This window comes from Trichomonas vaginalis, chromosome III (assembly GCF_026262505.1).
Source record: "Trichomonas vaginalis G3 chromosome III, whole genome shotgun sequence".
In the NCBI taxonomy this organism is placed as follows: domain Eukaryota; phylum Parabasalia; order Trichomonadida; family Trichomonadidae; genus Trichomonas; species Trichomonas vaginalis.
The window spans coordinates 18,950,142-18,976,928 of NC_067205.1; the positions used below are offsets into that span (position 1 = coordinate 18,950,142).

Below are 26,787 nucleotides of genomic sequence, written 5' to 3' on the forward strand. Positions count from 1 at the left end.
TTTGAATCTGAAGCAAATGCAACTTTAAGAGTTGGATTGAAAGCAATGATATCATTTACAGATATAGATGTGCATTGTAAGGCGTCGCTACTGAACTTTACTTTAAGCTGAATGTTTCCTGCAAAAGCTGGAATAAATCGAATAGCTTCTAATGGAAGGAATCTTCTAACAGGAATTCTTAAACGAAGCTTAAAATCAAATGATTTTCCTGCTGTAATTGGACCACTAACAATTTGTCCTGTTCTGCATGTTCCCGAATGACTCCATACATCTTCATGTCGAGTCTTTGAGAAAACATCTACTTTCTTTATTTGTTCGGTAGTTTGTGAGTTTGAAGTTATATATGCTTCTTCTCTTGCGTTGTCTTGAGAATATACGATACGACCATTTGCAAGGATTTGATATCCAGCAACTGCATAGAAAGCGTCATCGAAACCAATCCAAAATCCTGGTGGGTTTGTTTTATTGGAACCTGAACCAATTTCTTTATCTGCAATAAATTGACCTTCCATTTTATACGTAATGAATGTATTGTAAAGGTCCAACATATTTTCACCAGGAGGTGAGAGATTGAATGTTACCCATGTGTTATCTTTAGCAGTTCCAGGTTGTGATGGAATCTTTGCGTCAGAATATTTTCTATTAGTGTCACCAATTTGAACTGCATTGTCTATGATATCGAAATATGAGCGAATCTGATGAATATGCTCTGCTGGAGTAAATTCGTTTAACTGTTCGTTCTGCATGTATTTACTTCGGATAAAAATATCTATTTACTTCATTATTCTCACTCTTCTTCTTGGCATTCGTGGTGGAAGTTGTTTCTTGACATTTTCAATGAACTGTACATTCTCTTTTGTCTCAACTTCTTTCACTGGCGGGTCAGGATTCTTTGACTCGGTTTGTTTTTCAATGAAATTCACGAACTTTGCAATAAGCTCTTGGTTCGTTATTGAAAGTACATCTGGCTTCTTTTCTTCTGGTTCTATTGACTTTTCAGTTTGAACAGAAGGTTTTATATGGGCTTCGTGGACTTCACCCTTACCATACACCTTAATGTTGTCGCTTTCTGCATTCGCTAATGGAACCTTTCTTTTTCTTACGTATATTTTACCATCTTTACTCTGACTTACGTAATAGAAAGGATGTTGTATTCCTCTTGCGTCATTTAATATAATAGACTCTCGCTCTGATTTTGACAAGCTCATTTTACATCGGTTAAAGTTTTAATTTTGTTTTTTATCTGCAGTCAAATGACTCAGACAAGCCCTACGGACAAGACCCAAGGGGTCATAGATGTTGAAGCATTGAAGAAAGAAATTCGTGAGCAAATTTTATCCGAACTGAAGGAACAAAAACAAGAACAAAATCCAGAGAGACCAAAGAGAAAACTTAGTGAAAAACAACTTGCTGCATTAGCTGCTGGAAGACAGAAGAACCCACGTTTGCTGGCGAAGAAAGCTAGAGAAGAAGCTGAAGCAAAAGCTAAAAAAGCTGAAGCAAAGAAAGAGTAAATGGTTTATTTTTATCAGAATTAAATGTATAGACAAATACCTTTATCTGTTGCTTTCAGTAGTGAAAACCCTGACGTCAAAATAAAGGGGAACAGAGTAACGTTTAAGTTTCCAACAGACTGGATTGTGAACATAAATGAAGAGAAGTACATTGGCATAACATCTATGTATATAACACGTGCTTTCAGAAAGGTTGACTTTATACTTCAAGTCGAGATAGAAAATGACGAACAGTCTTTAAGCGCCCAAAACATTCACATATACAAATACTTTAAAGACGATACAACATTGCAACAATGTATGATTTCATTTAATGAGATGTTCGAGAAAAAGTTCAACATTGAAGTACAAACTTTACAGCCTTTACGTGAGTTTCTTGCACAACTGAAAGAAGAAGGTAGTCAGCCACAACTTATAGACTTTCATTATGAATTTAATGAAAATGAAGATGGAACTCATGACTGTCAGTTTGTTGTATTCTCACCATTCAATGAAGTCGCTAAAAAGAAAGAAAATCCATTACGTATAAGATTTCAAATCTCTGAACCAAGTGATGATTTCAAGAATGTTTTCAATTATGATGCAATGCTTCCGAGGAAAAATGAATTTTCAAAGATTGTAACACCTGGCATTTGGGATAGAAAGCAAGCTATATTATATTCAAACTTAAGTAAGGGAGTTGAAAATGAGTTCATTGGTCATACAAGAACTACACCACTGCCAAATCCTAAATACTATAAATTAACTGGCTTCAATCGTGAGTTTTGGATAGACATGTTCTCCACTCATGACCATAACTGCCCAGTGTTCTTACCTCCAGACCATAAGGACTGTCTCTACATTGAAGCACAACTCTTAAATTCTACAATAGCTGTATTGTAAAATCTACGCTAGCTTTATTTTTATCACGAATGACCTCATTGCTGACAAAAATAAATGACCTCATTCATGATCTCATTGCTGACCTCATTCATGACCTCATTCATGACCTCATTCATGACCTCATTCATGATCTCATTCATGACCTCATTCATGACCTCACTGCTGACAAAAATAAATGACCTCAGAACTTCAACTTACGAATAAAGCTTGTTTTAGTCGTTATTGAGAAGTTAAACTTCTCTTCAAAGCAAGGTTGACATGACTTACATAAGTCAAATCCAATCTCTTGACCGTCATAAAGTGCTTTATATAACTTCATAACACTGAACTCAGAGTCTTTGTCAAATTTTCCTTGCGGAACCATTAAACCTTTATCTTCATCATAGAAACACTGAACAGAGTCAGGAAACATTTCATTAGCGGTTAAAGCAATAACATCTTGCTTCACGCCTTTCATTCTGCAGTGAAATGCAACTTCATTTAAATCATTCGTGAGTAAGTCTATGTAAGTCTTCTTTCCACAAAATATTGACTTGTATGCTAAACTTTGTTTTCCAGGTGTTATTTCTGCGAAGTCACTATGAAACTGACCAAGGTTTTTACCAATGAGAACTCTTCCATAACGTTTCTCAAACTCTTCAGCTAAACGAGGGATATCTTCATTGTAGAGATGCATACTGTCGGTGTCGCTATAAAAGATGTCCATTCCTAAGTCTTCAGCAGTACAGAATACTTCACACATTATTCTCTTCGACATAGATAGAATGTTAACACCAAGTGGACAGAAGTTAAAGTGTCTGCAAATGCTTTTCGTTAGCTTGAAAATAGTTTTATCTGAACCATCCAAACCTTCGAACTTCACTATATGGTTGTAGTTTCTGATGGCATATCTTATAGCATCTTTGTCATTTACTATGGTTATTTTTGACTCAATAGGAGATAGAATAGTTTTGCCATAAATACTGTTCAGAATGAGCTTTATATTTTCTTGCAAAGGATTTCCTTCTTTCTTATACTTTAACCTTAACTCAAACAACTTCTTTACTTCATCTCTTATTCTAATATCTCTGTTTCCATCGTAATAGTATCCTTGCAACACTTCACATTTGACACCTTGATATTTTATGAGGTCTTGTAATGTTATATGGTCAACATACATGAGACAGCAAGTGTTTGAACTTCTGGGAACGTTAAGTTCTGGATTTAGTTCAGGGTCACAAACTATTAAAGGAAAGTGTCTATGTATTCCAATCTCTGTTATCTTAATGAGAACAAAGAAGCCGGACATAAACTTTTCACCAATGGGTTCCTTTTGGTCGTCATCGAATAAATGTCTCATGAGATACTCTGTGCTTAGCATCTCATCCTTCAATACTTTTGGAATTCCTTCTAAAGTATACAATCTTGCTATAGCTGATGGATATAATGAAACAGCGTCGAAGTCAGCAATGAGTTTCTTTTTGCTCTTTTGTTTCATGTTATCTGACAACATACATCTTCCACCTTGAATGCATCTCGAAATAAATTCTCTTGGTTTATTTGAGAGGTCATAAAGATTTCCATTCGGGAAGTACACTCTGTTCTCAAATAATTTGTTAGCAATTGAACAAATACTAACGTAGTCATAAACGTTTAAATCAAATTCTTTCAATATGTCATTGCGGAACTTAACAAAACCTTCTCTTAAAATTCTTACATCTTGTTTGCAATAAAACGTGCTATATTTTTCTAAGTCGAAGTGGTTCTCATCTATTCTGCAACCTTTGATGGAATCTATGTTCTTCATGAACGTTTCAATATCTTTTACAAACTTTACATGCTTCAGAAATGACACCAGTTCTGTTGTCATTTGCTAACAAAACACTGCTGTAGTAGTTGTATGGAAATACTTCTTTCGGTCCTGTTTGTAAGTTAAACATAGCAGGAAATAGTTTAAGTTTCTTATTTATAACACTGTAAGAGTCTTTTATAATAATTGCCCTTCCTTTATATAAGCCAGTTATTTGCATTGTTCGTGAACCTTTAATGATGGGAGTTCCTTTCACTTCTGTCATGTGTCTTAAGATGAAGTTTATGTCATAACTGAGGTTATGGAAATATATTAAACTCTTGTCAGGAAGTCGCTCCAAAAATTCTGTTGCACAGTTCTGACCCCAAATGCTTTCAACTCACTGAACCATCTTCACTGTCATAACAGATGTTAAAAGCTTTATGAAAGCCATCGGTACTGCACTCAAAGTCAGCAAAGAAAACGTGCTCAGGAATGAACTTGCACTTATTTTTATTTACTTCTTTTGACTCTGCTTTCTTCTTCAGTTGTACACAATACTTTGGAGCATATGTCAAATCTTTAAATGGTGCAAGGTTCTGTTTATATAAGTCAGTCGTATATTTGAAAAGTTCTCCATAAGAAATAGGTTCGAAATATTTGCACTCCCACAATGTTTTCATAACATCCCATAGCGGTGTAGTTCTATCCATGCGAACAATGTATTTACCATCTCTCTTTGTATAAATCTTCATCTGTTTCTCAATGTTCATTCCACCACACTCCTTCAAGATTTCTATATAGTTGCGAATGAAATATGTTGTCATTGGTAATCTTTCATTTAGCATGTAGTGGTCTTCAACAAGAAGTAAGTCAATAGTTCGAGCAGTTTCACATTCTTTTGGTATGTATCTCTTTATTTCATTATGTCTTGAGTCATTGAAGTAACCAATGGTAACATTAAATGCTATACCTGTTGCGTCAGAAATTTCTTGTACTTTACTTTGAGGAAAGTCTCTAACACGAATGACTTCTCTCATGTGGTCAATAGTTTCTTCATCTACTTCAGCCTGAATGCAAGCATAAACGAAACAATTGTCTTCTGTCATAAGTGCTGCAGTTCTTTTGTTCAATTCATTGAAGATTTGGTAGCGCTCAAGATTTATAGGTAATGTGCAAAGATACTTCCAGAACTGACCGCTTCTCTTCTTATAAAACTTCTTTTCACCAAGGATTTCATTCCAGAAGTCATCTATATCTTGTTTATCTCCTGTTTGTTTAAGTCTGTTCAATAATCTTTTCTGTCTTTCTGTCAGTGTGCTTTCATCTCTATATGGTCTCTTTTTTGGTTTGCCTTTCTTTACATCTGACATCGTTAAGCCTTCATATTCTGTTAAATCATACATCTTTATTTCAGTAAGATTCTTTATGTTTGTCAAGAAGAAGTCATAGTGCATTTCAACAATACCTGCAGCATTTGCTTCTATCTCTGATATAAAGTTCTCCTTCAAGAGCTGATGTAGTAATGTTCCAATATTATTGAGGTTTAACGTAGAACATTCATACTTTCCACCAAGTTTATAACATACCATCCATCTTTGTTGGGAGTTTATTTTAATCTTCTCTAAGAGTCTCATGAAAACCTTACCGAAATGTTTGTGTAAGTAGTCTCTGTTTGGTTCATCTAAAGCTTCGATGTTAAAGTCAATGAGTCTATTGCCCGACTTCACATTTCTCTTCCTATTCTCTTCATCTTTCTTTAACCATCTCTCACCTTCTTTTGGTTTGTCGTCAATGGAACGAATGACATCGTTAGCTTTGCGAACTTGTTCTATAGCGCTCTTAAACATCTCTCTTCTCTGTTGTTTCAGTGTGTCGTCTCTCTTTCGTGTTTCACCAACGTTTGCATTTGTTATGTCAAACATCTCTTGACGAACATCATGCGAAAGAGTTTTACGAGTATGACCAACGTTCGCATTTGTTATGTCAAACATTTCTCTTCTTACTTCATGAGGTACTGAACGTCTATGATATAAGTCAATAGCAACGTCATTTAAAGGAAATGCTCTTGCATGGACTTCGTCCTCGCCGCGTTGCGGCTTTATGAACTCATGAATTCTATCATAACTTATTGCACCATTATAGTCATTGAGGATGTCAGCGAGTGCTTTTTTGTTTGTTGCGTAATGCTTTGCTACTTCTATGTTAGCTTCTGTAAGAAGTTGTTTTATTTCCGAGTGTTCTAACTTAGACAACTTCCGATACATCTTTAGTAGGAAATAAAAAAAATATTTTTGAAAAAATTAGATTAGATTTTTTAAAGTTATTTTTCAAAATAATTTAATATTTTTATTTTAATGAAACACATGCAAGATTGCAAGTTCTTTTCATACAATGCTCTCGCTACTGCCATCAAGAATGAGTTCAATAATGCTTCAAATGTTAATGTTATCTTTAACAAGAAGTTTGTGAAAGAATCTAAGTTTGGTCAGTATGTCAGACCATTAGCTATCGTCATTGACCGCAAACGTTATACTTCACAAGAGTTAGCAGTAGTTTTGAAACAAAAGAGTTTCTTCGTGAATGTCAAAGATACTCATTATACTGTTATAAAGAACTCTAATATTGACTTCTTCAGTATTGCTTTAAATCTTTCCGAACAGAAAGAATATAAGAAGGGTGAAACAAATGTGAAATATTATCCTTCATCTCTGAAGACAATAACGAACAAAGATGTTATACAGAAATTCTTACCAAAGGTTGAAGAAGCTTCTATTGACATTGACGAAGGAAGTGAAATGGTTGAAGAAATAGACCCTGAAGTTATTTAAGCAAAAATATATTTTTGAATAACTGAAAGTGTCACCACGTCACCATGTGCTACCAGGTTAATTAACTTCTTTTAAAAATGATGACAACATGACATTTTGACAACAGTCCAGGATTAATGCAAAAATGAATGTTATCGTTAATGTTATCGTTAATGTTATCGTTTATGTTATCGTTAATGTTATCGTTTATGTTATCAGTGTCGAACATAATTGACGTAGGATTCATGACTTCTTCGTAAATGAGTGTAAATATAGCACAAAAATATATTTTAGGTGAAGAGGTGAGATCTCACCCGTTTTTTTCACCTCTTTTTTCACCTCATTCTCTTTTCGTTAATGTTGTCGTGACTTCTTCGTTAATGTTGCCGTGACTTCATTCTTCCTCTTTGAAGTTATCGAAATATTCTGTTATTTTTTCCTTCAATAATGTTAAGTTTTCTTTGAATGTAAGTATTGTGCAACCTTTGATGTCATAGTGTGTTTGAGGAAGAGTATTTTTGACAATTTCCTTTATTTGCTCATTCGGTGTCATTGAAATCGGTAAGTTTTCACGATAGAACCAGTTTCTGTCAGATTTATATATTTTAGCTAAGTCATAAAAGCTCTTGTTGTTTCTTCTGACTAAATGCAACATAACCATATCTTTATCTTCTTCTTTCTCCAATTCTTCAGTATATATCATATACCTATAACTCTTTTCCTTTCCTTTTGGTACTGAACGTGGTATTCTTTCTGTATGCTTTTGTCTTTGGATTCAATGACTTCATCTTTTGCATGAAGTTTCTTTTCCATCTCTCCACGTTCTGCTTTATATAGTTCATCTAACATCATGAAAATATAACAAGCATAACGAGGTGAAGCCCATATTGCTACAGCGTTTACTAAAAGTCTATGAACATAATAACCTTTCAAACCAGGAGCCAAATTCTTGCGATTTTCATACGGAATCTCTTCTCTCGGTTTTCCGAGGAAGCAATTATATGAGGAAATTCTTCTAAAAGTTCTTTTGTCTGTTGGTTTTCAAACCAATGATATGATTGCTTTGTAGAACGAAGAGCATTCATTATACTTTGCATTTGGTACATGTCATCTTTGACTGAACGAATGAGACGTAACTGTTTGTTATACTGTATGTACTCGTATTCTTCATTTATAGCTTCATGGACTATAACTGTTGTTGTGTTCTCTAATGTTGACATTACTGTCTTTACATACAAAATAAAAAAAATAAATAAAAATAAAACTAACTTTATTTTCTGACTTTCACAAAAGACCAAAAATAAACGCTTTACATGTATTTTTCAGCAACTTCGTCAAATAATTTTATAGCTTTATCTATCTCATCTACTTCAAACGTTTCTTTACCTTTCGTGGGAGCACCATACATTTTCTCAAAAACTTCAAGCAGTTCTGTTTCAGCAGCTCTCATATCATTAACAAACACAACCTTGACTCTATTGACTGTACTGTCATATCTTTGAGTTATATTATATGTCCTTCCTATCTTATATCTTTTTGTTTGAAGTCCTTCGGTTTCTGAACGATGTAAAGTAAGCCTTCACTGCAACGTTCCGTATCGAATGAACCATATGTTATGAAGTTATATCCAACAACTGGGTCTAACCATAACAAAACTATTGGTATAAGACTTTTGTCTATAAGATATGCTCTTGTTCCATGAAATGCTACTGATATCATAAGCTCAGGATTTCTTGTCAAAATTTTCTGAGTTGAAGCATTTCTAACCCAGTCGTTTGTTTTCTTTCCAGATGGAGATATAATGTCTGACAAAGAATATTTGTTGTATTTCTTTGAGTATCTTACGTTTAAATCACCTATTCTAACCACTTTGGTGTCATTGTCTATCTTTCTAACTGTTTCAAACTCAATGTTTGTCATTACTGTCTTTACATACAAAATAAAAAAATAAATAAAAATAAAATTAGCGTTATTTTTCTAACTAATGAAATTCATTATTTTTGTGCTGAATTCAATAAAAATGATTTTTAGGTGAAGAGGTGAGATCTCACCTTTTTTTCACCTAATTTTTCACCTCTTTTTTCACCTATTTTTTCACAAGCGTTTTACATGGTATATGTTGCGATGGTTCATGACTTTAAACAATTTCGTAGCTTCTATTTCTTCTGTCAGTATGTCAAAAGTTTTAACAATGTCGAAAGTTTCTTTATACTTCTTCTTGACATCAGATAAAAGGAAATCATCAGCTGTTGGATAGTTTTTGTTCAGAAATGCTAACATATCCATTTTATCTTCTGCTGGTTTCTCTACTTCTTTCTTAAAGTCAACATAGTCGTTTCTCATGCATTCTATCTCTTTGACGGAGTAGTTATATTTTCTCATTGCTGCTTTACATTTTGAACATTGCGGATTCATTTTTGCGTTATACATTGAAATTTGACCTGCTAGAACAACTAAGGCGTCAATGGCTTTCTTTAAATCTGAAGTAGTTGGTTTTATCTGTCCATTCCATACTTTACCTCTTCTATCTTTATCTCTTATCTGCCACACACATTGAGCAGCTAATGAAACAAAGTTATCGTAAGTCTTAAACTCCTCTGATTTATATATGTCAGAAATGTTTTTATAAACCATATCGCAATCTTTGTTCATAACTTTATGATTACAATGAAAACCAAGGAATTCATAATTTACTTTACGTATGAACTTCTTTATTTCTACTGAATCAGTTGGTTTCACTTCTATTTCATCGAATTCAGGAACAGTTAGTTTTTGCTGCTGAATTTCAGGTAATTTAGGCAAATGGTCAATAATATCCTGTATGTCATAAAGATACTGTTCATTGGTTTCATCTTTCACACTACAATCTAAATTACTTGTTAAAAGTTCTTGCTTTATCTTCTGGATTTCTGTTTCAAAAGTATATGAAGAAGGAATGAAGTTTTTCATCTCTACCAACATTGACGTAGGATTCATGACTAGCGAGTTTGGTGCTGTAGTTGCTTGAATTGTTGTTGTGCCGATTGTTGAAATCATATCTTTTATACAAAATAAATAAAACTAACTTTATTTTTTCTATCTTAAGAAAATTCATGAAAATTCACGAGAAAGTAAAAGTAATCTGAGCCGCTAAGAGACGAGGGTGAAAATTCATGAGGTGAGATCTCACCCCTTCACCTAAAATATATTTTTGGTGTAAATTTATGACAAAAATAAATGGTACCATTAATAATACATGACTGTTCTCATTCATGTCTGATCTACATCTAATGAAAAAGTTTAGAAGAATTTTCTTATTCTTTCTGGCTTATTTTTGTCTTTCCAGTACTCCCGCTCTAATGGTCCCAGATGTGTTGGCTTTGACTCTCTCAAGTTCTTAGATGGTATAACATCTTCAACGCCTCCTTCATATCTTACTTTATAAGTGTCATCGTTTATGTTGTAGCCAAAGTATTTCAATAACCACTCCTCGCTTTTGCTTCGTCAATGGTTTCAGCAAGTTTGCCATTACTACTTTCGACTAATTTGTGACGAGGGTAAAACGCAATAGAGTCGTCAGCCAGCTTTTATAAGATATCCATTACCTTGCGTAGAGTCTACGATATAATAGTTTCTACTTAAACCTTAAACGTTTCTTTGTCAACGGTTTGTCGTCAAGAACTACACGAACTTTTGTACCAGGAATGAGGGTAAAATTGTGTTGAATTTCTGATATTTTGTGTTTGGCTTCGTTTCTTTTGTATATACTTTTCTTCTTGTTGTTGTGTCATTGAATTTGGTGTATGTCCTGTTGTAAAATGTGTTGAGGAATTATATACTTCGAGAAAATGTTTCATTGTTTCTTCAGTAAAGTCTCGCTCTTGGTTTAAATTCTGAGCGTTCTTATGAAGCGGTTTATGATGCCGAGTATGTTATGGTTATGGTCTTCAGTGTGTAGTGAGTTATGTTATGCTTAATGAGAAAATCTGTGATTTCATTGCTGAGGTATGCACTGTCTTGGTCTGATGTTAAAGTATTGGGCTATGTTTCTGCTACAAACTTTTGTAAAACTCTTAACACTTCACGAGTTCCTTTATTCCTCATTGGATATGCATATGCTTTGCGAGTGTTAACATTAATGAAGATGAGGAATGGGTTATGTCCTCCTTTTCTGCTTTGAATGAGAGTGTCAAATTGGTATGCGTCAGGAGTGTTGGAGTAAATTGGTAAAAAGTAGTCGTAAGGGTTTATTTTTGTTTGATGTACAACATTTTTGTTCAAAGAACCTTTTCACTTCAGCTCTGTTAGTAAATCCCCAAACTCTTTGCAGCTTCATTGAACTTCTTAAATGACCTCCATGGATGTTGTTCGAATACTTCTTTCAAGCTCATTTATGTAAAGTTAAAGATTTTATTCTAGGCTCAAGCGCGTTCATTGAACTCTAATACCATGCGAATACAGTCACAAATGGTGGCATATAATCTGCACCCGAGCCTGTTGGATTTGTTGTGAAAGTGTGTGAATGATTTCCTCCTGGTTCAGTTGGTCGAAAAGTCTTTTTTGCTGCATTGTTATAGATGGAGATAAAACGTCATTGCCAGCTTCATACTCTGAGTTGTATAATGGGTGGTCTCTTAATGAGTGGCTATGGTCGCCAGAAAAGTTTGTAGTTCCTGTATGAGTGTGCGGTGGAAGGTTTGCTTTCAGTAATTTCTTCGAACCTCCTGTTTGCTTTGAATATCTAGCACAGTATAAGAATTTATCTACAATCTGTTCCCACGTACCGAAAACCCAGAACTGTTGCTGGATTTGTTGAGTTCATTGACGTATAAATAGAACCTATAGGATATAATGTTGAAGTATTTCTGTCTTTAATGTTTGAAGCTCTGTTTTGTCTGCTTTCTTATCTAACATTGCTGGTAGTTCATATGCTTCAAAGTTTCTGGCATGATCTTCAATATTCCTGCAACTCTTATCTAAATTGTTAAGAGTATCTTTTACGCTTGTACTTGGATTTTCTAATGGTGCACTTGAACCAAGGTCAAAGTTCAATATTATGTCGTCTGCTCTAACAGTATAGTGAAGGATTCATGTGTATGGTTCTTGTAGGCTTTACTGTCTAATGTAGCTTGAAGTTCATTTATATCGGAGATGTTGTGTTTATGAGATTTCAAAACTTTGTTCATTGCTTCGAGTTCAACTTTGTCAGCTTTACTTTTAATAGCATCTTCAAACGTTATTTTTGCCTTAACTCTCAAAGTAAATCTTGGTTCAACTAATACACCGTTAACATTGAAAGTAGAGGCATAAATTTCACCGGTATAAACCAAATGCTTCTGGTGCTTTAGCTACATCATACTGTACAGTACAGCTTATGTCATAACCTTTAGCACGAATGTATTTATATCTTCTTTCATTAACATTTTTTGTCTTCGCTTCATCACTTCGTGTTAAATATCCATGGTAGTCCGTTATAATCTGTTCGTCTGAAGTTATATAATGAACGTGGTTCTTGACTTTATCACTCAGAGCTAAAAGCTCATTTTTGTCTGCTTTTTCGGCTAATTTCTCATTAACATCATTCACTTCTAATTCAACTCTTCCGCCAGAACTCTTATTATCATTAATCTTTTTCATTAATTCCGTAATTACATCATAAAGACTATATTCTGTTTTCGGTTTTGTAAATAATGAGTCAAAATTTCTTTTCATCATTACATCGCTGACATTAATGATATCAGCAATCCTTTTTCATTTATTCTCTTCATTAGTTCTGCAATAATGACGAATATATAATCTGTTAATTTATTCTCTTCATCGAGGGTTATAGAATGTTTTGAAATTGAATCATTAACTCCTCTAAATAAATCAATAACTTCAGGATACACGTTTTTAATGTCTCGAATAACCCGACCAGTATCCTGTTGTTCATGTTCTTCGTTCCCGTCGTTACGTGGTTTTATATCTCTAACCATCATCAACGCAGCCATAACCGGAGGGTTTGTTGCTATCTGTTCGAAAATCCGTCCGTTATGTACGGTATATCTAAATAATTTCTTTGTGTTTGTTAAAACATTTGAAACAAGTCTTTTAAAACCATCTACAAAATTTCCTGTTTCACCTAATGTTCTTGCAGCATTTACAAGCTCACCCATGCCCGCTTTTGACCCCAAAAACGTCCATATTGCATTTATTTCACTCTGTATAGTTGTCCATTCAGCAAAATTAATTCCTGCATTCGCTAAGCTGAAAATGAAATTCAGTGGATCGAACTTAATTCCACCTTCTTTTTCAATTTCAACGAACTCACTAACATGAGATTTTAAATATTCTTTCGTTAAAATTGTTTTCCCTGATGTTATGTCATTAACGAAACTATCACCGTCAAAAGTTAACGAATTCAATTTCGTCGTTGATGCTTTTATTTCATACACCGCTTTATCGATAGTTTTTGGCTCACCTTCTTTAGAAGCATATGAAACATTAATGAATGAATTATATGCATTCGTGAATGAGTTAAAATCAATGATTTTCATTAATGACGCCTTTAATGATTCATTTACTGTCGAATCCCTTAAAGCAATTAATGAACTGTCATTTATGAAAGGTACACTGCAAACCGTCGAGTTTGGATCAAATCCTGTAGTTGGTGCAGGAATATTAATGATATAAGTCATTAAATCATTAAGTGACGTAAATAATGTTGTCGTTTTTGATTTAATTTCTTTAGCATCTGTTATATATGGTAATTTCATTTCTGTAGTTTCTGAATTAAAGATATTCGCTAAAATGTTTTGTAAACTGTTTTGAACAGCTGTGTAAACCGTTGAATCCGGAACTCTTACGATTTCACCGTCCTTAATAAAAGGCATTGCACATGGTGTAGTGCTTGGATCGAATCTTTTTGGGTTATGATTCAACATATATTCTAATGCTTCATAAACAGACCTATATACGGTTGTATTATCTTTTTCAATAATTTCACCGTCCTTTATAAATGGCATAGTACATGGAGTTAAAATAGGGTCAAACTTTTCATAGTCCTTCCATGTTATGTATTTCTCAGTATTTCCATCAGTGATAACAATATATTTGTCAGTAAGTGTGAGAGAGTATTGACCAAAATATAAACGTTTAGCTCTGTCAGCTTCATACGCATATGCAGCTATACTCATATTTTAATGAGAATAAAATGTTGTTCTATTTGCAAAGTACAGACCCAAACGAATACGGGACAGTAAAGCTACAAACAAACTTAGGTCTACAGAATGAGGCGCTTGCATTCAGAATGGTTGACTTCAATACTATCGCTTCATTCGTTATAACAGATGAAACAGATTTCATGGAGCTTGAAATAGATGGAAAGAAGCACGAAATAAGATTTCACAATAATGTAGAATATAAGATGGAAACATTAGCTGGAGTGTTAAATGCTCTCATAAGTACTACAATAAACAAGGATAACGGAGAAAACTTAATGAATGTTAAACTTATTGCAGGAGTTTTGAAGTTCAGTTATGCGAAAGAGTTTAAGATACCAAGAATGAGTCATAGAGTACAACTTCTTTTGGGAGCATACCATATGACATTTCCTTTGAAAAGTGTTGACAAAACGATTGAGATGAAATCTGTTCCATACGTATGTTATGGTAATTGTTTGTACATTGAGTCTAAAATAGCTAATGTCACAGGCATTTCAGGAGTTAATAGTAAAGGTTCAGTAGAATATAAATCCTTCTGTTATGCAGTCAATTCAATGTTCATTCCAAACGTTCCTGTCATAGCAACTCATTTAGGTAAATGGGTTCGCATTAGTCCTCATAATTTGAAAGACATGCAATTCAGACTTGTTGACTTTCAAGGAGAGCCTGTAGAACTGAAGGCACCAGTGCGAATGACTGTTGAAGTTGACTTTTTAGAAAATATTAAATGCAACAGCTTACAAGAGAACTCAGAGCTAAAAATATAAAGTATGAATGTTATGTATTAGGTCATGAACTTTGGTTGTTGCTGTTTGATGAAACAAATGAATTAGTTATGTCAGTCAAGAGAACAGAAAAATATTGTGTTAGTGAAAACTGCACCAAGTCAATAAGATTAGGTTTGCATTATGAAGATGAGTTCGATACTGTTGAAGAAGTTTTGGATAGATATTACAAATTGCTAACTTGAAATTTTTTTTTGACTGACGGCGCAAAGCGCCAAGATGGGCTCAAAGAGCCCTCCTGACTGCTTTAATTTACTAAAACATATTTCAAACAAAGTTTATATTCTGTTGAAAGTTTTGTATATTCGTTCGAATATTTATACTTAAACTCAACTCCTGTAGTTCCTGGTGTTTCAATGATGCGGATGTTACCTATTTTCATGAATGGTGGCGTTTGACCACAGCATTCGATTTCAGGGTCGAGATAGTCAATGACACATTGTTTCCCTGTTATTCGTGATATAACATTTTCAAGGTCCTCCTTTGTTAGAATTATTTGGTTCTTGCTTATAAGATTTGTCAAAAGCTTCTTATCGTCTTTGAGTAAAATTGTTTGGTATAACTGAAGAAGGTAATGGTCTACGTTATCTGAAGGATTTGTTTGAACATTTGTGTAAGGGTTGTCGTTGGCTTCTCTTGAAAGAATTTGGTCCAGTGGTGGATACTCTAACTTAACATCTGATGTAGCGTTAGCGTTTGAAGCTGTGTTTAAATTCACCGACTTAAGTTCTGGTTCTTTTTCTTTCAAACACTCTGAACTATAGTTCTTTATGACAATATTGTTTGTCGTTCGTGAGTCAACATTTGATGTTGGTTCAATTGGAACATTAACGGCACCAGCTAAGATGGATTTGCTTCTCATTTCATATAGAATAAAAACCTTTTATATGTATGAAATGAACAATATACTCGACAAGGGTTTGAATGTAAAGCTAACGAATGAAAATATTGTTGAATTCACTGAGACAGGAGCTGTGTATAAAGATGTAGAACTACTGAACAAAAGAGCAAAGGGAAGAAGCAGGAACATGAACAAAGGGTGGAAGCCTATAAAAATTTATGTCAATGATGGCTCAGGAGGTTCAAACATAAAGTATGCAGAAAGTTATAGAGTTTATGCTCTCAAAGGTGAAAAGCCTTCATTTAAGAACAGCTATTCTAACGCATATCCTCAAAAGCTAACGGATGGGGAAGTGGATGATATGAATGACAGCAAAAATATTAACAGAAATGGCGACAGAGATGCATGGAATTTGTTTACCATCAGTCAATTGAAGGTTAAACTTTAAAACAATGTTGGTCGTTCCCATGGAATATTTTTGACTTTAATGGTATTAGTCATGATATGAATCTCAAGGTATGAACGAGGAGAGATGAGAGACTTATATGCTTCCCAAATTTCTTCAAAAGGTAATGTTATACCTGACTTTTCCAAATGAGTTCAATGTCATAGCGTGAGAAACCTTGAAAGATAACGAAGTCAGTTATGAGACGTTTTATGTTTAAAGCTAAAAACCTCCATGTTTGCATAAGTATTGCTACAGTTAAGTGGTAATGTCTGACTTTTAGTAATGATGTTAGCTAATGGTGAGTCTGGTTTTGACACTAAACCTTTTCCGCGAAGTCGTCACAAACAATAAAGTGTTTGATGGATATTTTTTGAAGGGTATTTGAAAGTTTTGACAGAATGTATTTGTAAGTCGTTTCATATCGTAAACTCCTGAGTACTGACGTAAGTGGTGTTTGTTAATAATTCTTTCCATCTCCTCAGAAGTCTTTTGCATTCCTGACTGTATAAATTCAACGATGGCATAATATTTCCTCTTACGTCGAATGTAACGTTGAAGAAATTCAATGAGTTCACTGTCTGGAACTTTAACGACAGAGGCTTGAACTTTTGACATAAATGTTTTCGCTGTTGAGTCCATAGAGTCTGAAGTTGCTGATATAATGATTTGGTCATAATATGAGTCATTTCCTAAACGTTCTGTTATAAGAATATGACGAATGAGGTTAAATGTCTTACCTGAACCCATCTTTCCACAATAGAAATACACACCATTTGAACAGAACTCATAGTCCTTGCTGAAAGGAAGAATGAGAGAAGAGTTAAGTTTGTCTGTAGTTTCATTCATGTCTTCATCTACGTCATGTATTAAATGCTTCATTTTATCTCCATTAAAAATGCAAGTCAGAAATATTCAGAACATAGCACCGAGTCTAACTGACAAGAGTATAAAGATATACTATGAACATGTTATGATGAAACCTACCAAAATTCAAGAAAGTCAGTATACTTATGAATATCCAAGACACTGGGTAGAGTATGTAGGAGGTGAGAAAGCTATTGAAATCAGACAGGTTCGAAGTATTCCAGCAGGAAGAACAATATTATTGAAGAACTTTAATGTTTTGAGATATAATGATGAAACAAAGAAGCAAGATAGTTTCCCTGTTGCTGTGTATGTGAACTTAGATACAGGAGATGACATGAAAGTTTTTAATACAAAGCTTCAAACGGTAGTGAGAGAACAACTGACTGCGGAAGGGCATCCATTACCTTCAGAAGTTACCATAGCATATAATTTTGAAACAAACTCAATAGATTTTAAAGTCATCTCTGCAAAGAAGTCAGGTTTTACATTTAATGAAGCAGATGTATATTCGAATGAAAACTTCAAAGCTATTGCATGGTTAGATAATGACGATTGCTTTAAGAAAATATTTAAATACAGTGACTCAACGATGTCAATAGATGACCTTCGTGGAATGTTACCATCGACGTTTACAGTAGAAGGTTCAGCAGGATTGCTTACAAGATTGTCAATTGGTGGTATTTGGTTTCGTGAGAACATTGTTATAAAATCCAGTATAAGTGAATTTGCTGAAGAATCTATATTATGTCTTTCAAACCACATGTATTCGCCGCCGAAGCATTATAGTATAACAAACTTTGTCAGTAAGTTTAACATAAGACTTGTCGAACCTTCTTCAATGAAAGATGTTGTGCTACCCAAAGATGGATGTAAATGACAGAACAAAAGCAACTCATTCGAATTCCACAGTATAACAAACATACATTTAAACATTTATTCTTCCTTCCTGAGCATAACATGTTCTTTCAAATACATCCGAGACCAGTTGACTTTTCATTGACTGTGTATAAAGATAGAAATAGTTATATCATTAAACCATACGATGACGAAGGTAAGTTATGTAAATTGTACGTTAAGAAGTTAGAGAAAGTTTATGGCTTCAAGTATGACTACAATAGGGTTAACACTGATGATGAAGATATTGAGGAAAATTTATGAGAACATTAGTGAAGTCGTTAGTGAGAACGATAGTGAGAACGTTTATTTTTTACATTAGTGAGCTCGTTAGTGAAGTGAAGTGGGTGGTGGTTTTGTAAAGTGTCAAATTCACAAGTATTGGGTAAGGTGGAACGCAGTGCCGCCGTACCCAAGACTTGTATACTAACTTCTGAAATGAAGCTTTGAATCTCTTGTATATCTAATTGTAGAGGTACCTTTTCAAAATGTCTTCTATTGATTAAATTTAATCAGTAAAAGTCATTTTGAAAAGGTACATCTCTATAATTGCTATTGAGCATTCACTCTTGGAACCTTAGAGCTCTTGTGTAGTGCATGAAAACTCCAAGATTCTAGCATAAAACATATATCATAGACATAATTTCTTCAAATATAATTTAAGGTTATTTTAAAAAAAATTAGAAAAGCGTAATTTAAGGTTATTGAAAAGGTGACACTTGGCAAATTTGTCCCGCACTCCAAAAATTGATATTTCATATGGTTTTATGATAGATAAGCATTATATTCCCACTCATTATATTCGTAAATTTTGAGGTTTATCCTTCGCTTTTAAGATCATTGAATTTGATTTTTATATAAAATAGTTATATATTAGAAAATAATATGAGTTTATGTGATATTCTTTTTCAGAAGATTTTGTGTTCTTCTTCAAAATTTTATTTTTTTATTAAAAAGAATCTTTACAAAATATACATTTACTTTAATTAATATTTAAAAACGTGCTCTATCAAAAGTTCCAAAAATTCAATATTTTAGCTTTTCTGAGGTGTCACTTTTGATGAATTTCTGTTTACAACAAGCCAATAAACATAATTTTTTACGATTTTGACACTTTTGATTTTGATTTTCCTCCTATTATACATTTTCTGAAATTTTGTTAGTCATCATGCACTTAACAATTAAATTTCTTATTTATATTTTAAATATATCACAAAATTTGAAGGATTGATTGAAAAAGTTGCAAAGTATTGAAACATTTTTTATATAATTTTATTTCAAAGTGTATGTTATTTTTTACCCTAACATCAGAAAAGCTACGAAGTTCAATTAAAACATATACGTATTCAATAAATTCATATAAACAGCATAGAGATTTGAAATTACAAAAAGAATTTTCAGATTATTACCAAGAAACTTCTTTTAATGATATAACAAAAAATGAAATTATATCAGGAAGTGGAAGTTATTACATTCATAACACATTATTTACTTTCCATTATAGAAATCGTGCAGTTTACCTTAATTCCAACAGCAAAGTATTATTAGAAACTTGTACATTTTATAATAACAGCGTCAAAGGAAGAGGTGGATCATTCTATATCGAGAATTCAGAGTGTATCATAGTTCATATTTGTGTTTCATCATCAACAGTTAGTTCTCTTTCAGGAAGTGCATATTGCATTGTTTCAAATGATAACAATAGGAGTTATGCATTTGAATGTTCAGTATCGCAATGTAGTGGATATGAAGCTGCATTTTATCATCAAAAGGGAGATATCCAAGTAAGTAATATGAATACATCTTATCATAATATTAAAAGAATTGCGGCATATGGAATCCAATGGCCAGATGGAACAGGTATTATTAATTTCACAACAGCATCAAATACTTCATCTTCAGAAGCTCAAGGAATTTATCATGAAGGCACATTACATAGTACTTATTGCAATTATTTAAACAATGAATGTAGAGAGACCAACAATGCTATCTTTTATTGTAGAAGTAAATGTAAATATTCAAAATGTTCATTCATCGAAAATAAGGGAACTTATTTATTTCGGAGAAAACCAGAAATTGAAAACTGTTATTTTGCCGAAAACACTTTTGAACGAAATGTCCATTATGATGAATCATTTACTTTAGAATCATTTGAGTCATTCAATTCATCTATTGTTCATTATTCAACAGATGGATGTTCTGCAACGTATACAAGTAAAATTCATAATACATTAAGCATTCTAACATATAGAAATTCGAGATTTAGAATTCTTAGACGCTAAGCATAAAAAATGACATTTTTTAGATCATCTAATGTTTCTAAAAAATATTATGGTGTCTAATAACGTTCAGTATTCGAATCGAATTCCTGATACAAATTTTTTTCAATTATTTGCTTTTTCAAAAAGTTCGTAAATTACCCTTTTAATAGAAGTAAAGTAAGCGAGAAATTATCAAATTCATTACTCAAGTAAAGATTATTGTTTGTTTGGTTTATCTAATGGAAAAGGTTGAATTTTTTTTACTAAAATTATAGTGTGCTATCATGATAAACAATAGTCATACACTTGTATTTAAAGCATTCAATTTTTATAAAAAAAGTTTAGGTTTTCGAGATTATTATTAGTGATTTTCTGATAAAAATATTGAGGAAATACAATAATCTTTTTCCGATATCTCCTTAGAATTGATTGTATGACTTTCATCAAAAAGTCGAATATGATCCCATGGCTAAATTTGACACTTACAAAATTACAAAATTTATTATTTGATTTTTAATGAACATGCAAGGTAGATTTTACGATAGCATCAAAGATATCAAATAAAATCAATAGCCTTTTATTTAAATTTACCAAAATGAAAGATACAAAATTTCAAATTGCAACTTCAAAGAGATTTTTCAGATTATTACGGTACAGATGAGTTTGAAGATAAAATTCTGAATGAAACCATATCAGGAAATGGCAGTTATTACATTAATAACGCATTTTTTTCTTTTCATTTTCGAAAAAGAACCATATCCATTAGTTCGAATAGTAGTGTATTACTCGAAGCATGCGCGTTTTACAATAATAGCTCCACAGAAAATGGAGGATCAATCTGTATCATCGAATCTAATTGCATTTTAGTTCATCTTTGTATTTCTTTATCATCGATTGTTTCAAATAAAAAGTCTGGATGTGTATATTACATTGATCCGATTTATAACAATAGGTTTAATTATGCATTTGGGTGTTCAATTTCACAATGCATTGGATATGAATCAGCATTTTTCCATCAAAGAGGAGACATCCAAGTAAGTAATATGAACACATCTTATCACAAAAATATTGATAGAACTGCAGCATTTGATATAATTATACCAGAAGGAATAGGAATTATTAATTTCACTACTGCATTTAATACTTCTTCTTCAAATTATTGTGGAATGGAAGTTTTTGGTACTTGTAATATTAGGAAATGTAATTATTTATATAATAAATATTCAGGAGATACTAATTCTATTATACAATGCTCAAGTTCATGTTTACTTTTGAAATGTACAATCATAGGAAATATAGGAAATTCTTTATTCTATACCATGCCAAATATTGATCATTGTTTCATTAAAGATAATGATGTGAATCAAATAGCAAATGATTATGTTAGTATTGATCCAGGGAAACCAGTAAATTCACATTTGTCTCATTATACGACGTATTATTGTCCAGGATCTGTTTACTATTATAATTATTTAGATGAAATTCAGAATAGATCTTATAGCAAAAATATAACTTATCTTAGTCTAAGATTTAGATATCGAAGGCATTAAACCTAGAGTTAATTCTTAAGATCGAAAATTAATTAAGATGGTTTTCAAATAGATTTTTATGAAGTGATTCACCAGAGTATTATTTTAAAAATCTGGAATCATTTCAAATATAATCAGAACGTATTGTATTACATAGACAAATCACGAGGCATCCATTCTTGCTATCATCTTTGTCGAGCAAGATAATTGTATGGCAACTAGATATGTTGATTGCCCTTTACAATATACGCATCAATTAATCTAGTTTGTATACTAAATTCCCATTATTTAGTATTTCAAATGAGTAGTATACTATAAAAATAAGTTGAGATACTTCTTTTTATACCAATTATTCAAAAAATGAAAGATTAAATAATGAAATACTCATTGGTTTTAAAAAGTCTATGATTTCAATCAAAATTGTAAAAATAAAATTTTATTTTCATGGATTTTATGTCCAACCTACTTGACCTTCGCCGCAAGCACAAGTGTCCTTCGGCAAACCGAAATTAAACGCATTTTCTTTGATTAATTTACATTGGATAGTCTTTTTTAATTCTTGAACATCCTTTCGAAGCTGGTGGATTTCGTCGTAAATGGATTCTAATTCATCTTTTCCTGCCGAGATTGAACTTGATAAGAGAAATAACAAAAAGAGTAGCATATTATTGAATTTTGATCAGAATTTTTTTTTCATATGAGTAATAAACTTCTTTTATCTGGTATCATTAGTTCCAGATGTAGCTTATCTGTATTTCCAACATGTAATAACGTATGCCTTTCCATACTTTTTGGAATTTCTATAGTAATATGTATTCCATTCATGTATGTTTTTATATCAATTATAAGAATATCTAATTATTACAAAACAGTTAAAAAAGATAAAGGCCCCATATTCTGTATTTTAGTGGTAATCAACTCTATAATTAATTCTTTCTCATGCTGTACACATTTATATTTCTTTGCATTCACTAGATTTTCTAAAATATATGTTTTAAAAAAAAAAAAAAAAAAAAAAAAAAAAAGGTAGTGGGGCTTCCAGGCACTTCGTGCCTTCTAGCCCTGATGTTGATGTTTAGTATAAATGAAGTTTTTATTCGGAGGACTCTTCTTCTTCCTCCATTGCTTCTGGGAAGAAGCCTTCTTCTGGGTCGAAAACATTATATAATGTTTCACTTTTCACAAATTATATATGTTTTCATGTTTTGTCACTTTTCTGTCACTTTTCAGGGAAAAACATTTTTATTATTATATATAAATGAATTTTACAAAACCACCGTTACCGTTCTTTGGAAATAAGAGTAGATGTAAAGATATTATATTGAGAGAACTTAAGAAACTACCGAATGGTCTAACATTTGTAGATTTGTTCGGTGGAAGTTTCTATATATCCCATTTGTGCCATACAATATTCCCAGACTCAAAGATTATATGCAATGACTTCGACAACTATATGGACCGTCTCAAACATATACCAGACACAAACAATATATTGAAAGAGTTAAAAGAAAAGATACCTATAGGTAAGATGGAACGTATACCATTAGATAACAAAAATATTGTGAGAGAGGTTTTGAAAAAAGCAGAATATATAGACTGGGATAGTATATCTGCTAGACTATTATATAGTGGTGCTATAAGAGTTCATGACATTGAAACACTTATGTCAAAAGTTTTATATCTTAACTATACAAATGTTTTCAAAGAGGACATAGAAAAATATATTGAGGGTATAGAGTTTGTGAGATGTCATTGGACAGAGTTGTATGAAAAATATAAAAACAAGGAAAATGTTTTCTTTATAGTGGACCCGCCGTTCTTTAACACATGGGATTTTCAATACCAAGTAGACTGGACTTTGAGAGACTCTTTAGAAACTTTAGACGTTTTACATAACCATCCATGCTTTTACTTTACATCCGATAAAAGTGGTTTGGAAACCGTTATGAGATGGTTAGAGGACATACATGACTATGAGTTTATATATGACAAGATAGAATATGAGAGAGGTCTATAAACTGGAGAAAGTGTCACAATAAAGAAATTTTATTAGTAAGTAAATGTGGTTTGAAATAGGACTACTTGTTTTAGGTTTTTTCCATTGTGTCATTTATTTCTTTGACGTGGCAGAAAGGTACAGAGAATATGAAGATGAACCAATGCCTGCAAATGTCCAGTATATGTACTCGTAAGAGATATTTTTATCTAATATTAAATGGACGCACAGAACTTAGCGAATGCGCAGCAACCTGGACAACCAAACCCAGAGAATATTCCAAATGAAGTTAGAATACAAACTGCAATGGCAAACTATGGTCAAGTGCCAACAGATGTACAAATGCAAACTGCCATGTCAAATGACGCTGCGTTAGGTTTGCCACCATGGTATGCAAATATGAGATGGAAAGAGTTTTATACAAACCCCGAAGTGGGATATAAACAACTTTATGCAGATGACGCGAACACAGGAGTTGACCCAGAATATGTTTTCTACCAGAGGAGAAACAGAATGTATGAGCTCCAGTTAAAGAATGCTATGGAACTCAACAGGAAACGTAAGAGACTAGGCGGACATTAGATTTTTACATATAGTAAAATGGGTTTCTTCAGTAGTATTGGAAACTTCTTTCGAAATGTTGGAAGAGGTATATGGAATGGAATAAAAACCGTAGGAAGAGGAATTTGGAACGGAGTCAAAAATATTGGTAAAAGAGTAGGTCAGTTCGTTGGTATTATACCTAAAGACCCTGAACCAGAAGAACAAGCTCCTGTTATACAACAGCCTGAACCTGCACCACAGTCTAGTTGGCAACCAAATCCAACACCTCAACCGTATTAAAAATTATATTTTTACCGTTCGATAGTAGTTGTATATGAAACTAAGTTCTAAGTAAAACGCATGGTATAATGGAATTATTCTCTTTCTTCCATCTGTAGTAAACCATACTTGAAAGTCTGAAATACTTCCACTTGTGGTTTCATATAGCTTTGTAGGTTTTTCGTAAAAGTCATTTGCCAAGCATAAAAAAGAGTTTTGTGCGCCAGAAAATGAAGCATGAACTATAATAGCATCTGAGTCGAAAACATCTTTAAATAAATATGGTTCATTCTTGCATATCGACTGTAAATATTTGCTAAAGGAAGTTCGACTTTCTGATTTAACATTCTTTGCAAATAATACCATGACATTGCAGTGAATTCTGTATATATTTGTTCGTCTTTCTTTGATTGTCTTCGTAGATTTGAAATGACACTTGTGAATTTTGTTTGTCATATACAATTCTCACATAAAGTGTGCTCTCGGTATTTGCATATTCATCAGCATATTTTGCATAACATGAATTTATTTTATCTTCTATATTTTTTAACGCAGTCTGTAGAGAAGATGAAAGGTCAACTTGTATTAGCTCAATTTCTTCCCCACATTTTTTCGTTTCCCTTCAGATATATAATCTATATGAAACCTTACAATAAATGGGAAACTTTTATCTTCTACAGACACAAATTTATTCTACGAAAAGCCAATAGCTTTTGTGACAGATGGTCTCTTAGCCATCTCAATGGTAGTCAAACGATAGCCTTCATGCTTTACGGTCTCTGTCTCAACTTTTGACCGACATTCGTAAAAAGTTCATCTAATGGTTTAGTTGTAGCAACTCTTGAATTTCTTTTTCTATTGAAAGCATATTTTATCTAGAATAAAAATGTCGAAAGAAACAGCGTCTATGAGAGAAATACAACACAACCGAAACTCATTATGCAAGCTCTAAATAAAACACAAACAAATTTTCAAACTATTTAAAGTATCTGAGTTTGAAAAGAAGGAAACTTAAAACTGACGATAAACCATTGACAGATGAGTTTCTGTTTCAAAGACAGTAAGAACCATACTGTCTGTGTAAATCCAACAAAAAGAACTTTAAACGAGAAACCTATAGATGAACTTCTTTTGAAAGCAGATATTGACAACAAAGCTGACAAAAGAGTATGTTGACGATGAGTTAGCACGTGTGGCTAGTGCGTTAGTGAAGAAGGCAGATAAGGAATATGTGAATGAAAAAGATGAAAAAATTATAGAAAGGGTTGAATGGTACTGAAACGGACACAAAGATTTTAAAAGTAAAGCCGATACAGGGTGGGTTTCAAGGATGTTTAGACCTTAAGCGGATAAGAAACCATACACATTACCATTGCAAATATTACAACTTTACAGAAACCTTAAACAGGAAAAGTGACGTTGGACATACACATACCATTGCAAATTTACAAACTTACAAGAAACCTTAAACAGGAAAAGTGACGTTGGACATACACATAGCTTCTTCGCAACTGTTGGTATAGAAAATATTGAAGGAACGGTTGAAAGAAACTGGTGGGGATGCAATATATTGTAAACCTCCAACTTTCCACAAGGTTTAACATCGCATGACGACATAACAACGATGAGAAACATTAGATGTAGAGATGTTTATGTCATGGAGGATGAACATATATTAAATTCACTGCTCAAGATTTATATGACAAGAAAGCAGACAAAACAGAGCTTCAAACATTAAAGACAGAAATACTTCAAACCATTTACCCAGTTGGTTCTATTTATACGTCAATGAACTCTACCAGACCAGAAGTATGTACTTGGTTTTGGAACTTGACTCAAATACTCGAAAGTTTTTTGTATTGTGCACACACTCCAAAGAAAACAGGTGGAAGTAAAACGATATCTGTCGACAACTTGCCACCACATAGTCATTCTGGTACAACAGTTCTAATTGGAAACCATAGTCATAGGGTTTGCAAAAGGATATAACACTGTTTCTCAGACTTCAATGCAAATTCAAGTTATGTCAAATCTCATTTTCCAAACGACCGTAGACTGGAATGGAATGTGGACAGATACAACTGGAAACCACCATCCTTTTACAACAACATCTACAGGACTAGGTAAAAAATACATGCCACCTAACATGACAGTTTTGTGCATGGTATAGAATTGCTTAGTCGTCATTT

At 32.9% G+C, this 26,787-nt stretch overlaps 12 protein-coding genes and 4 pseudogenes across 16 annotated transcripts, besides 4 other annotated features; 8 read left to right on the top strand and 8 right to left on the bottom strand.

Annotated features, from left to right (window-relative positions):
- Window positions 1-18,353: a mobile genetic element.
- On the top strand, window positions 1,833-2,396 carry TVAGG3_0728040 (uncharacterized protein; the record flags this gene model as incomplete). The annotated part of the gene is made up of 1 exon (XM_001298981.2): window positions 1,833-2,396. The coding sequence occupies one exon, from the start codon at window positions 1,833-1,835 to the stop codon at window positions 2,394-2,396; it is 564 nt and encodes a 187-aa protein (XP_001298982.2).
- Window positions 2,426-2,575, top strand: TVAGG3_0728050 (uncharacterized protein; the record flags this gene model as incomplete). Its single annotated transcript, XM_001290011.2, has 1 exon — window positions 2,426-2,575. The coding sequence occupies one exon, from the start codon at window positions 2,426-2,428 to the stop codon at window positions 2,573-2,575; it is 150 nt and encodes a 49-aa protein (XP_001290012.1).
- TVAGG3_0728060 (organellar and viral DNA polymerase type B) lies at window positions 2,578-3,153 on the bottom strand (the record flags this gene model as incomplete). Its single annotated transcript, XM_001290010.2, has 1 exon — window positions 2,578-3,153. One exon carries the CDS (start codon window positions 3,151-3,153, stop codon window positions 2,578-2,580), a length of 576 nt encoding a protein of 191 aa, XP_001290011.2.
- Window positions 3,611-4,877, bottom strand: TVAGG3_0728070 (annotated as a pseudogene). The gene has a single exon. A coding segment is annotated over exon 1 (1,267 nt).
- On the bottom strand, window positions 5,623-6,431 carry TVAGG3_0728080 (organellar and viral DNA polymerase type B; the record flags this gene model as incomplete). Its single annotated transcript, XM_051244399.1, has 1 exon — window positions 5,623-6,431. A coding segment is annotated over one exon (809 nt), but the record flags the coding sequence as incomplete, so codon positions are not given.
- On the top strand, window positions 6,522-6,995 carry TVAGG3_0728090 (uncharacterized protein; the record flags this gene model as incomplete). The annotated part of the gene is made up of 1 exon (XM_051244400.1): window positions 6,522-6,995. One exon carries the CDS (start codon window positions 6,522-6,524, stop codon window positions 6,993-6,995), a length of 474 nt encoding a protein of 157 aa, XP_051090987.1.
- Window positions 7,369-8,059, bottom strand: TVAGG3_0728100 (annotated as a pseudogene). The gene has a single exon. A coding segment is annotated over exon 1 (691 nt).
- On the bottom strand, window positions 9,165-10,010 carry TVAGG3_0728110 (organellar and viral DNA polymerase type B; the record flags this gene model as incomplete). The annotated part of the gene is made up of 1 exon (XM_051244401.1): window positions 9,165-10,010. A coding segment is annotated over one exon (846 nt), but the record flags the coding sequence as incomplete, so codon positions are not given.
- Window positions 11,385-11,867, bottom strand: TVAGG3_0728120 (annotated as a pseudogene). The gene has a single exon. A coding segment is annotated over exon 1 (483 nt).
- TVAGG3_0728130 lies at window positions 12,281-13,108 on the bottom strand (annotated as a pseudogene). The gene has a single exon. A coding segment is annotated over exon 1 (828 nt).
- On the bottom strand, window positions 15,188-15,802 carry TVAGG3_0728140 (uncharacterized protein; the record flags this gene model as incomplete). The annotated part of the gene is made up of 1 exon (XM_051244402.1): window positions 15,188-15,802. One exon carries the CDS (start codon window positions 15,800-15,802, stop codon window positions 15,188-15,190), a length of 615 nt encoding a protein of 204 aa, XP_051090989.1.
- Window positions 15,828-16,229, top strand: TVAGG3_0728150 (uncharacterized protein; the record flags this gene model as incomplete). The annotated part of the gene is made up of 1 exon (XM_051244403.1): window positions 15,828-16,229. One exon carries the CDS (start codon window positions 15,828-15,830, stop codon window positions 16,227-16,229), a length of 402 nt encoding a protein of 133 aa, XP_051090990.1.
- TVAGG3_0728160 (uncharacterized protein) lies at window positions 17,074-17,946 on the top strand (the record flags this gene model as incomplete). Its single annotated transcript, XM_051244404.1, has 1 exon — window positions 17,074-17,946. A coding segment is annotated over one exon (873 nt), but the record flags the coding sequence as incomplete, so codon positions are not given.
- Window positions 18,354-18,422: 69 nt separating the features above from the next.
- Window positions 18,423-18,731: a mobile genetic element.
- Window positions 18,732-19,032: 301 nt separating this feature from the next.
- Window positions 19,033-19,070: a mobile genetic element.
- Window positions 19,071-19,276: 206 nt separating this feature from the next.
- Window positions 19,277-20,272, top strand: TVAGG3_0728190 (pectin lyase-like family; the record flags this gene model as incomplete). Its single annotated transcript, XM_001299217.1, has 1 exon — window positions 19,277-20,272. The coding sequence occupies one exon, from the start codon at window positions 19,277-19,279 to the stop codon at window positions 20,270-20,272; it is 996 nt and encodes a 331-aa protein (XP_001299218.1).
- A 3,723-nt stretch (window positions 20,273-23,995) lies between these two features.
- TVAGG3_0728200 (uncharacterized protein) lies at window positions 23,996-24,358 on the top strand (the record flags this gene model as incomplete). Its single annotated transcript, XM_001299216.1, has 1 exon — window positions 23,996-24,358. One exon carries the CDS (start codon window positions 23,996-23,998, stop codon window positions 24,356-24,358), a length of 363 nt encoding a protein of 120 aa, XP_001299217.1.
- Window positions 24,359-24,376: 18 nt separating this feature from the next.
- TVAGG3_0728210 (serine threonine-protein phosphatase family) lies at window positions 24,377-24,619 on the top strand (the record flags this gene model as incomplete). Its single annotated transcript, XM_051244405.1, has 1 exon — window positions 24,377-24,619. One exon carries the CDS (start codon window positions 24,377-24,379, stop codon window positions 24,617-24,619), a length of 243 nt encoding a protein of 80 aa, XP_051090992.1.
- Window positions 24,620-25,790: 1,171 nt separating this feature from the next.
- Window positions 25,791-26,787: part of a mobile genetic element that runs on past the window's edge.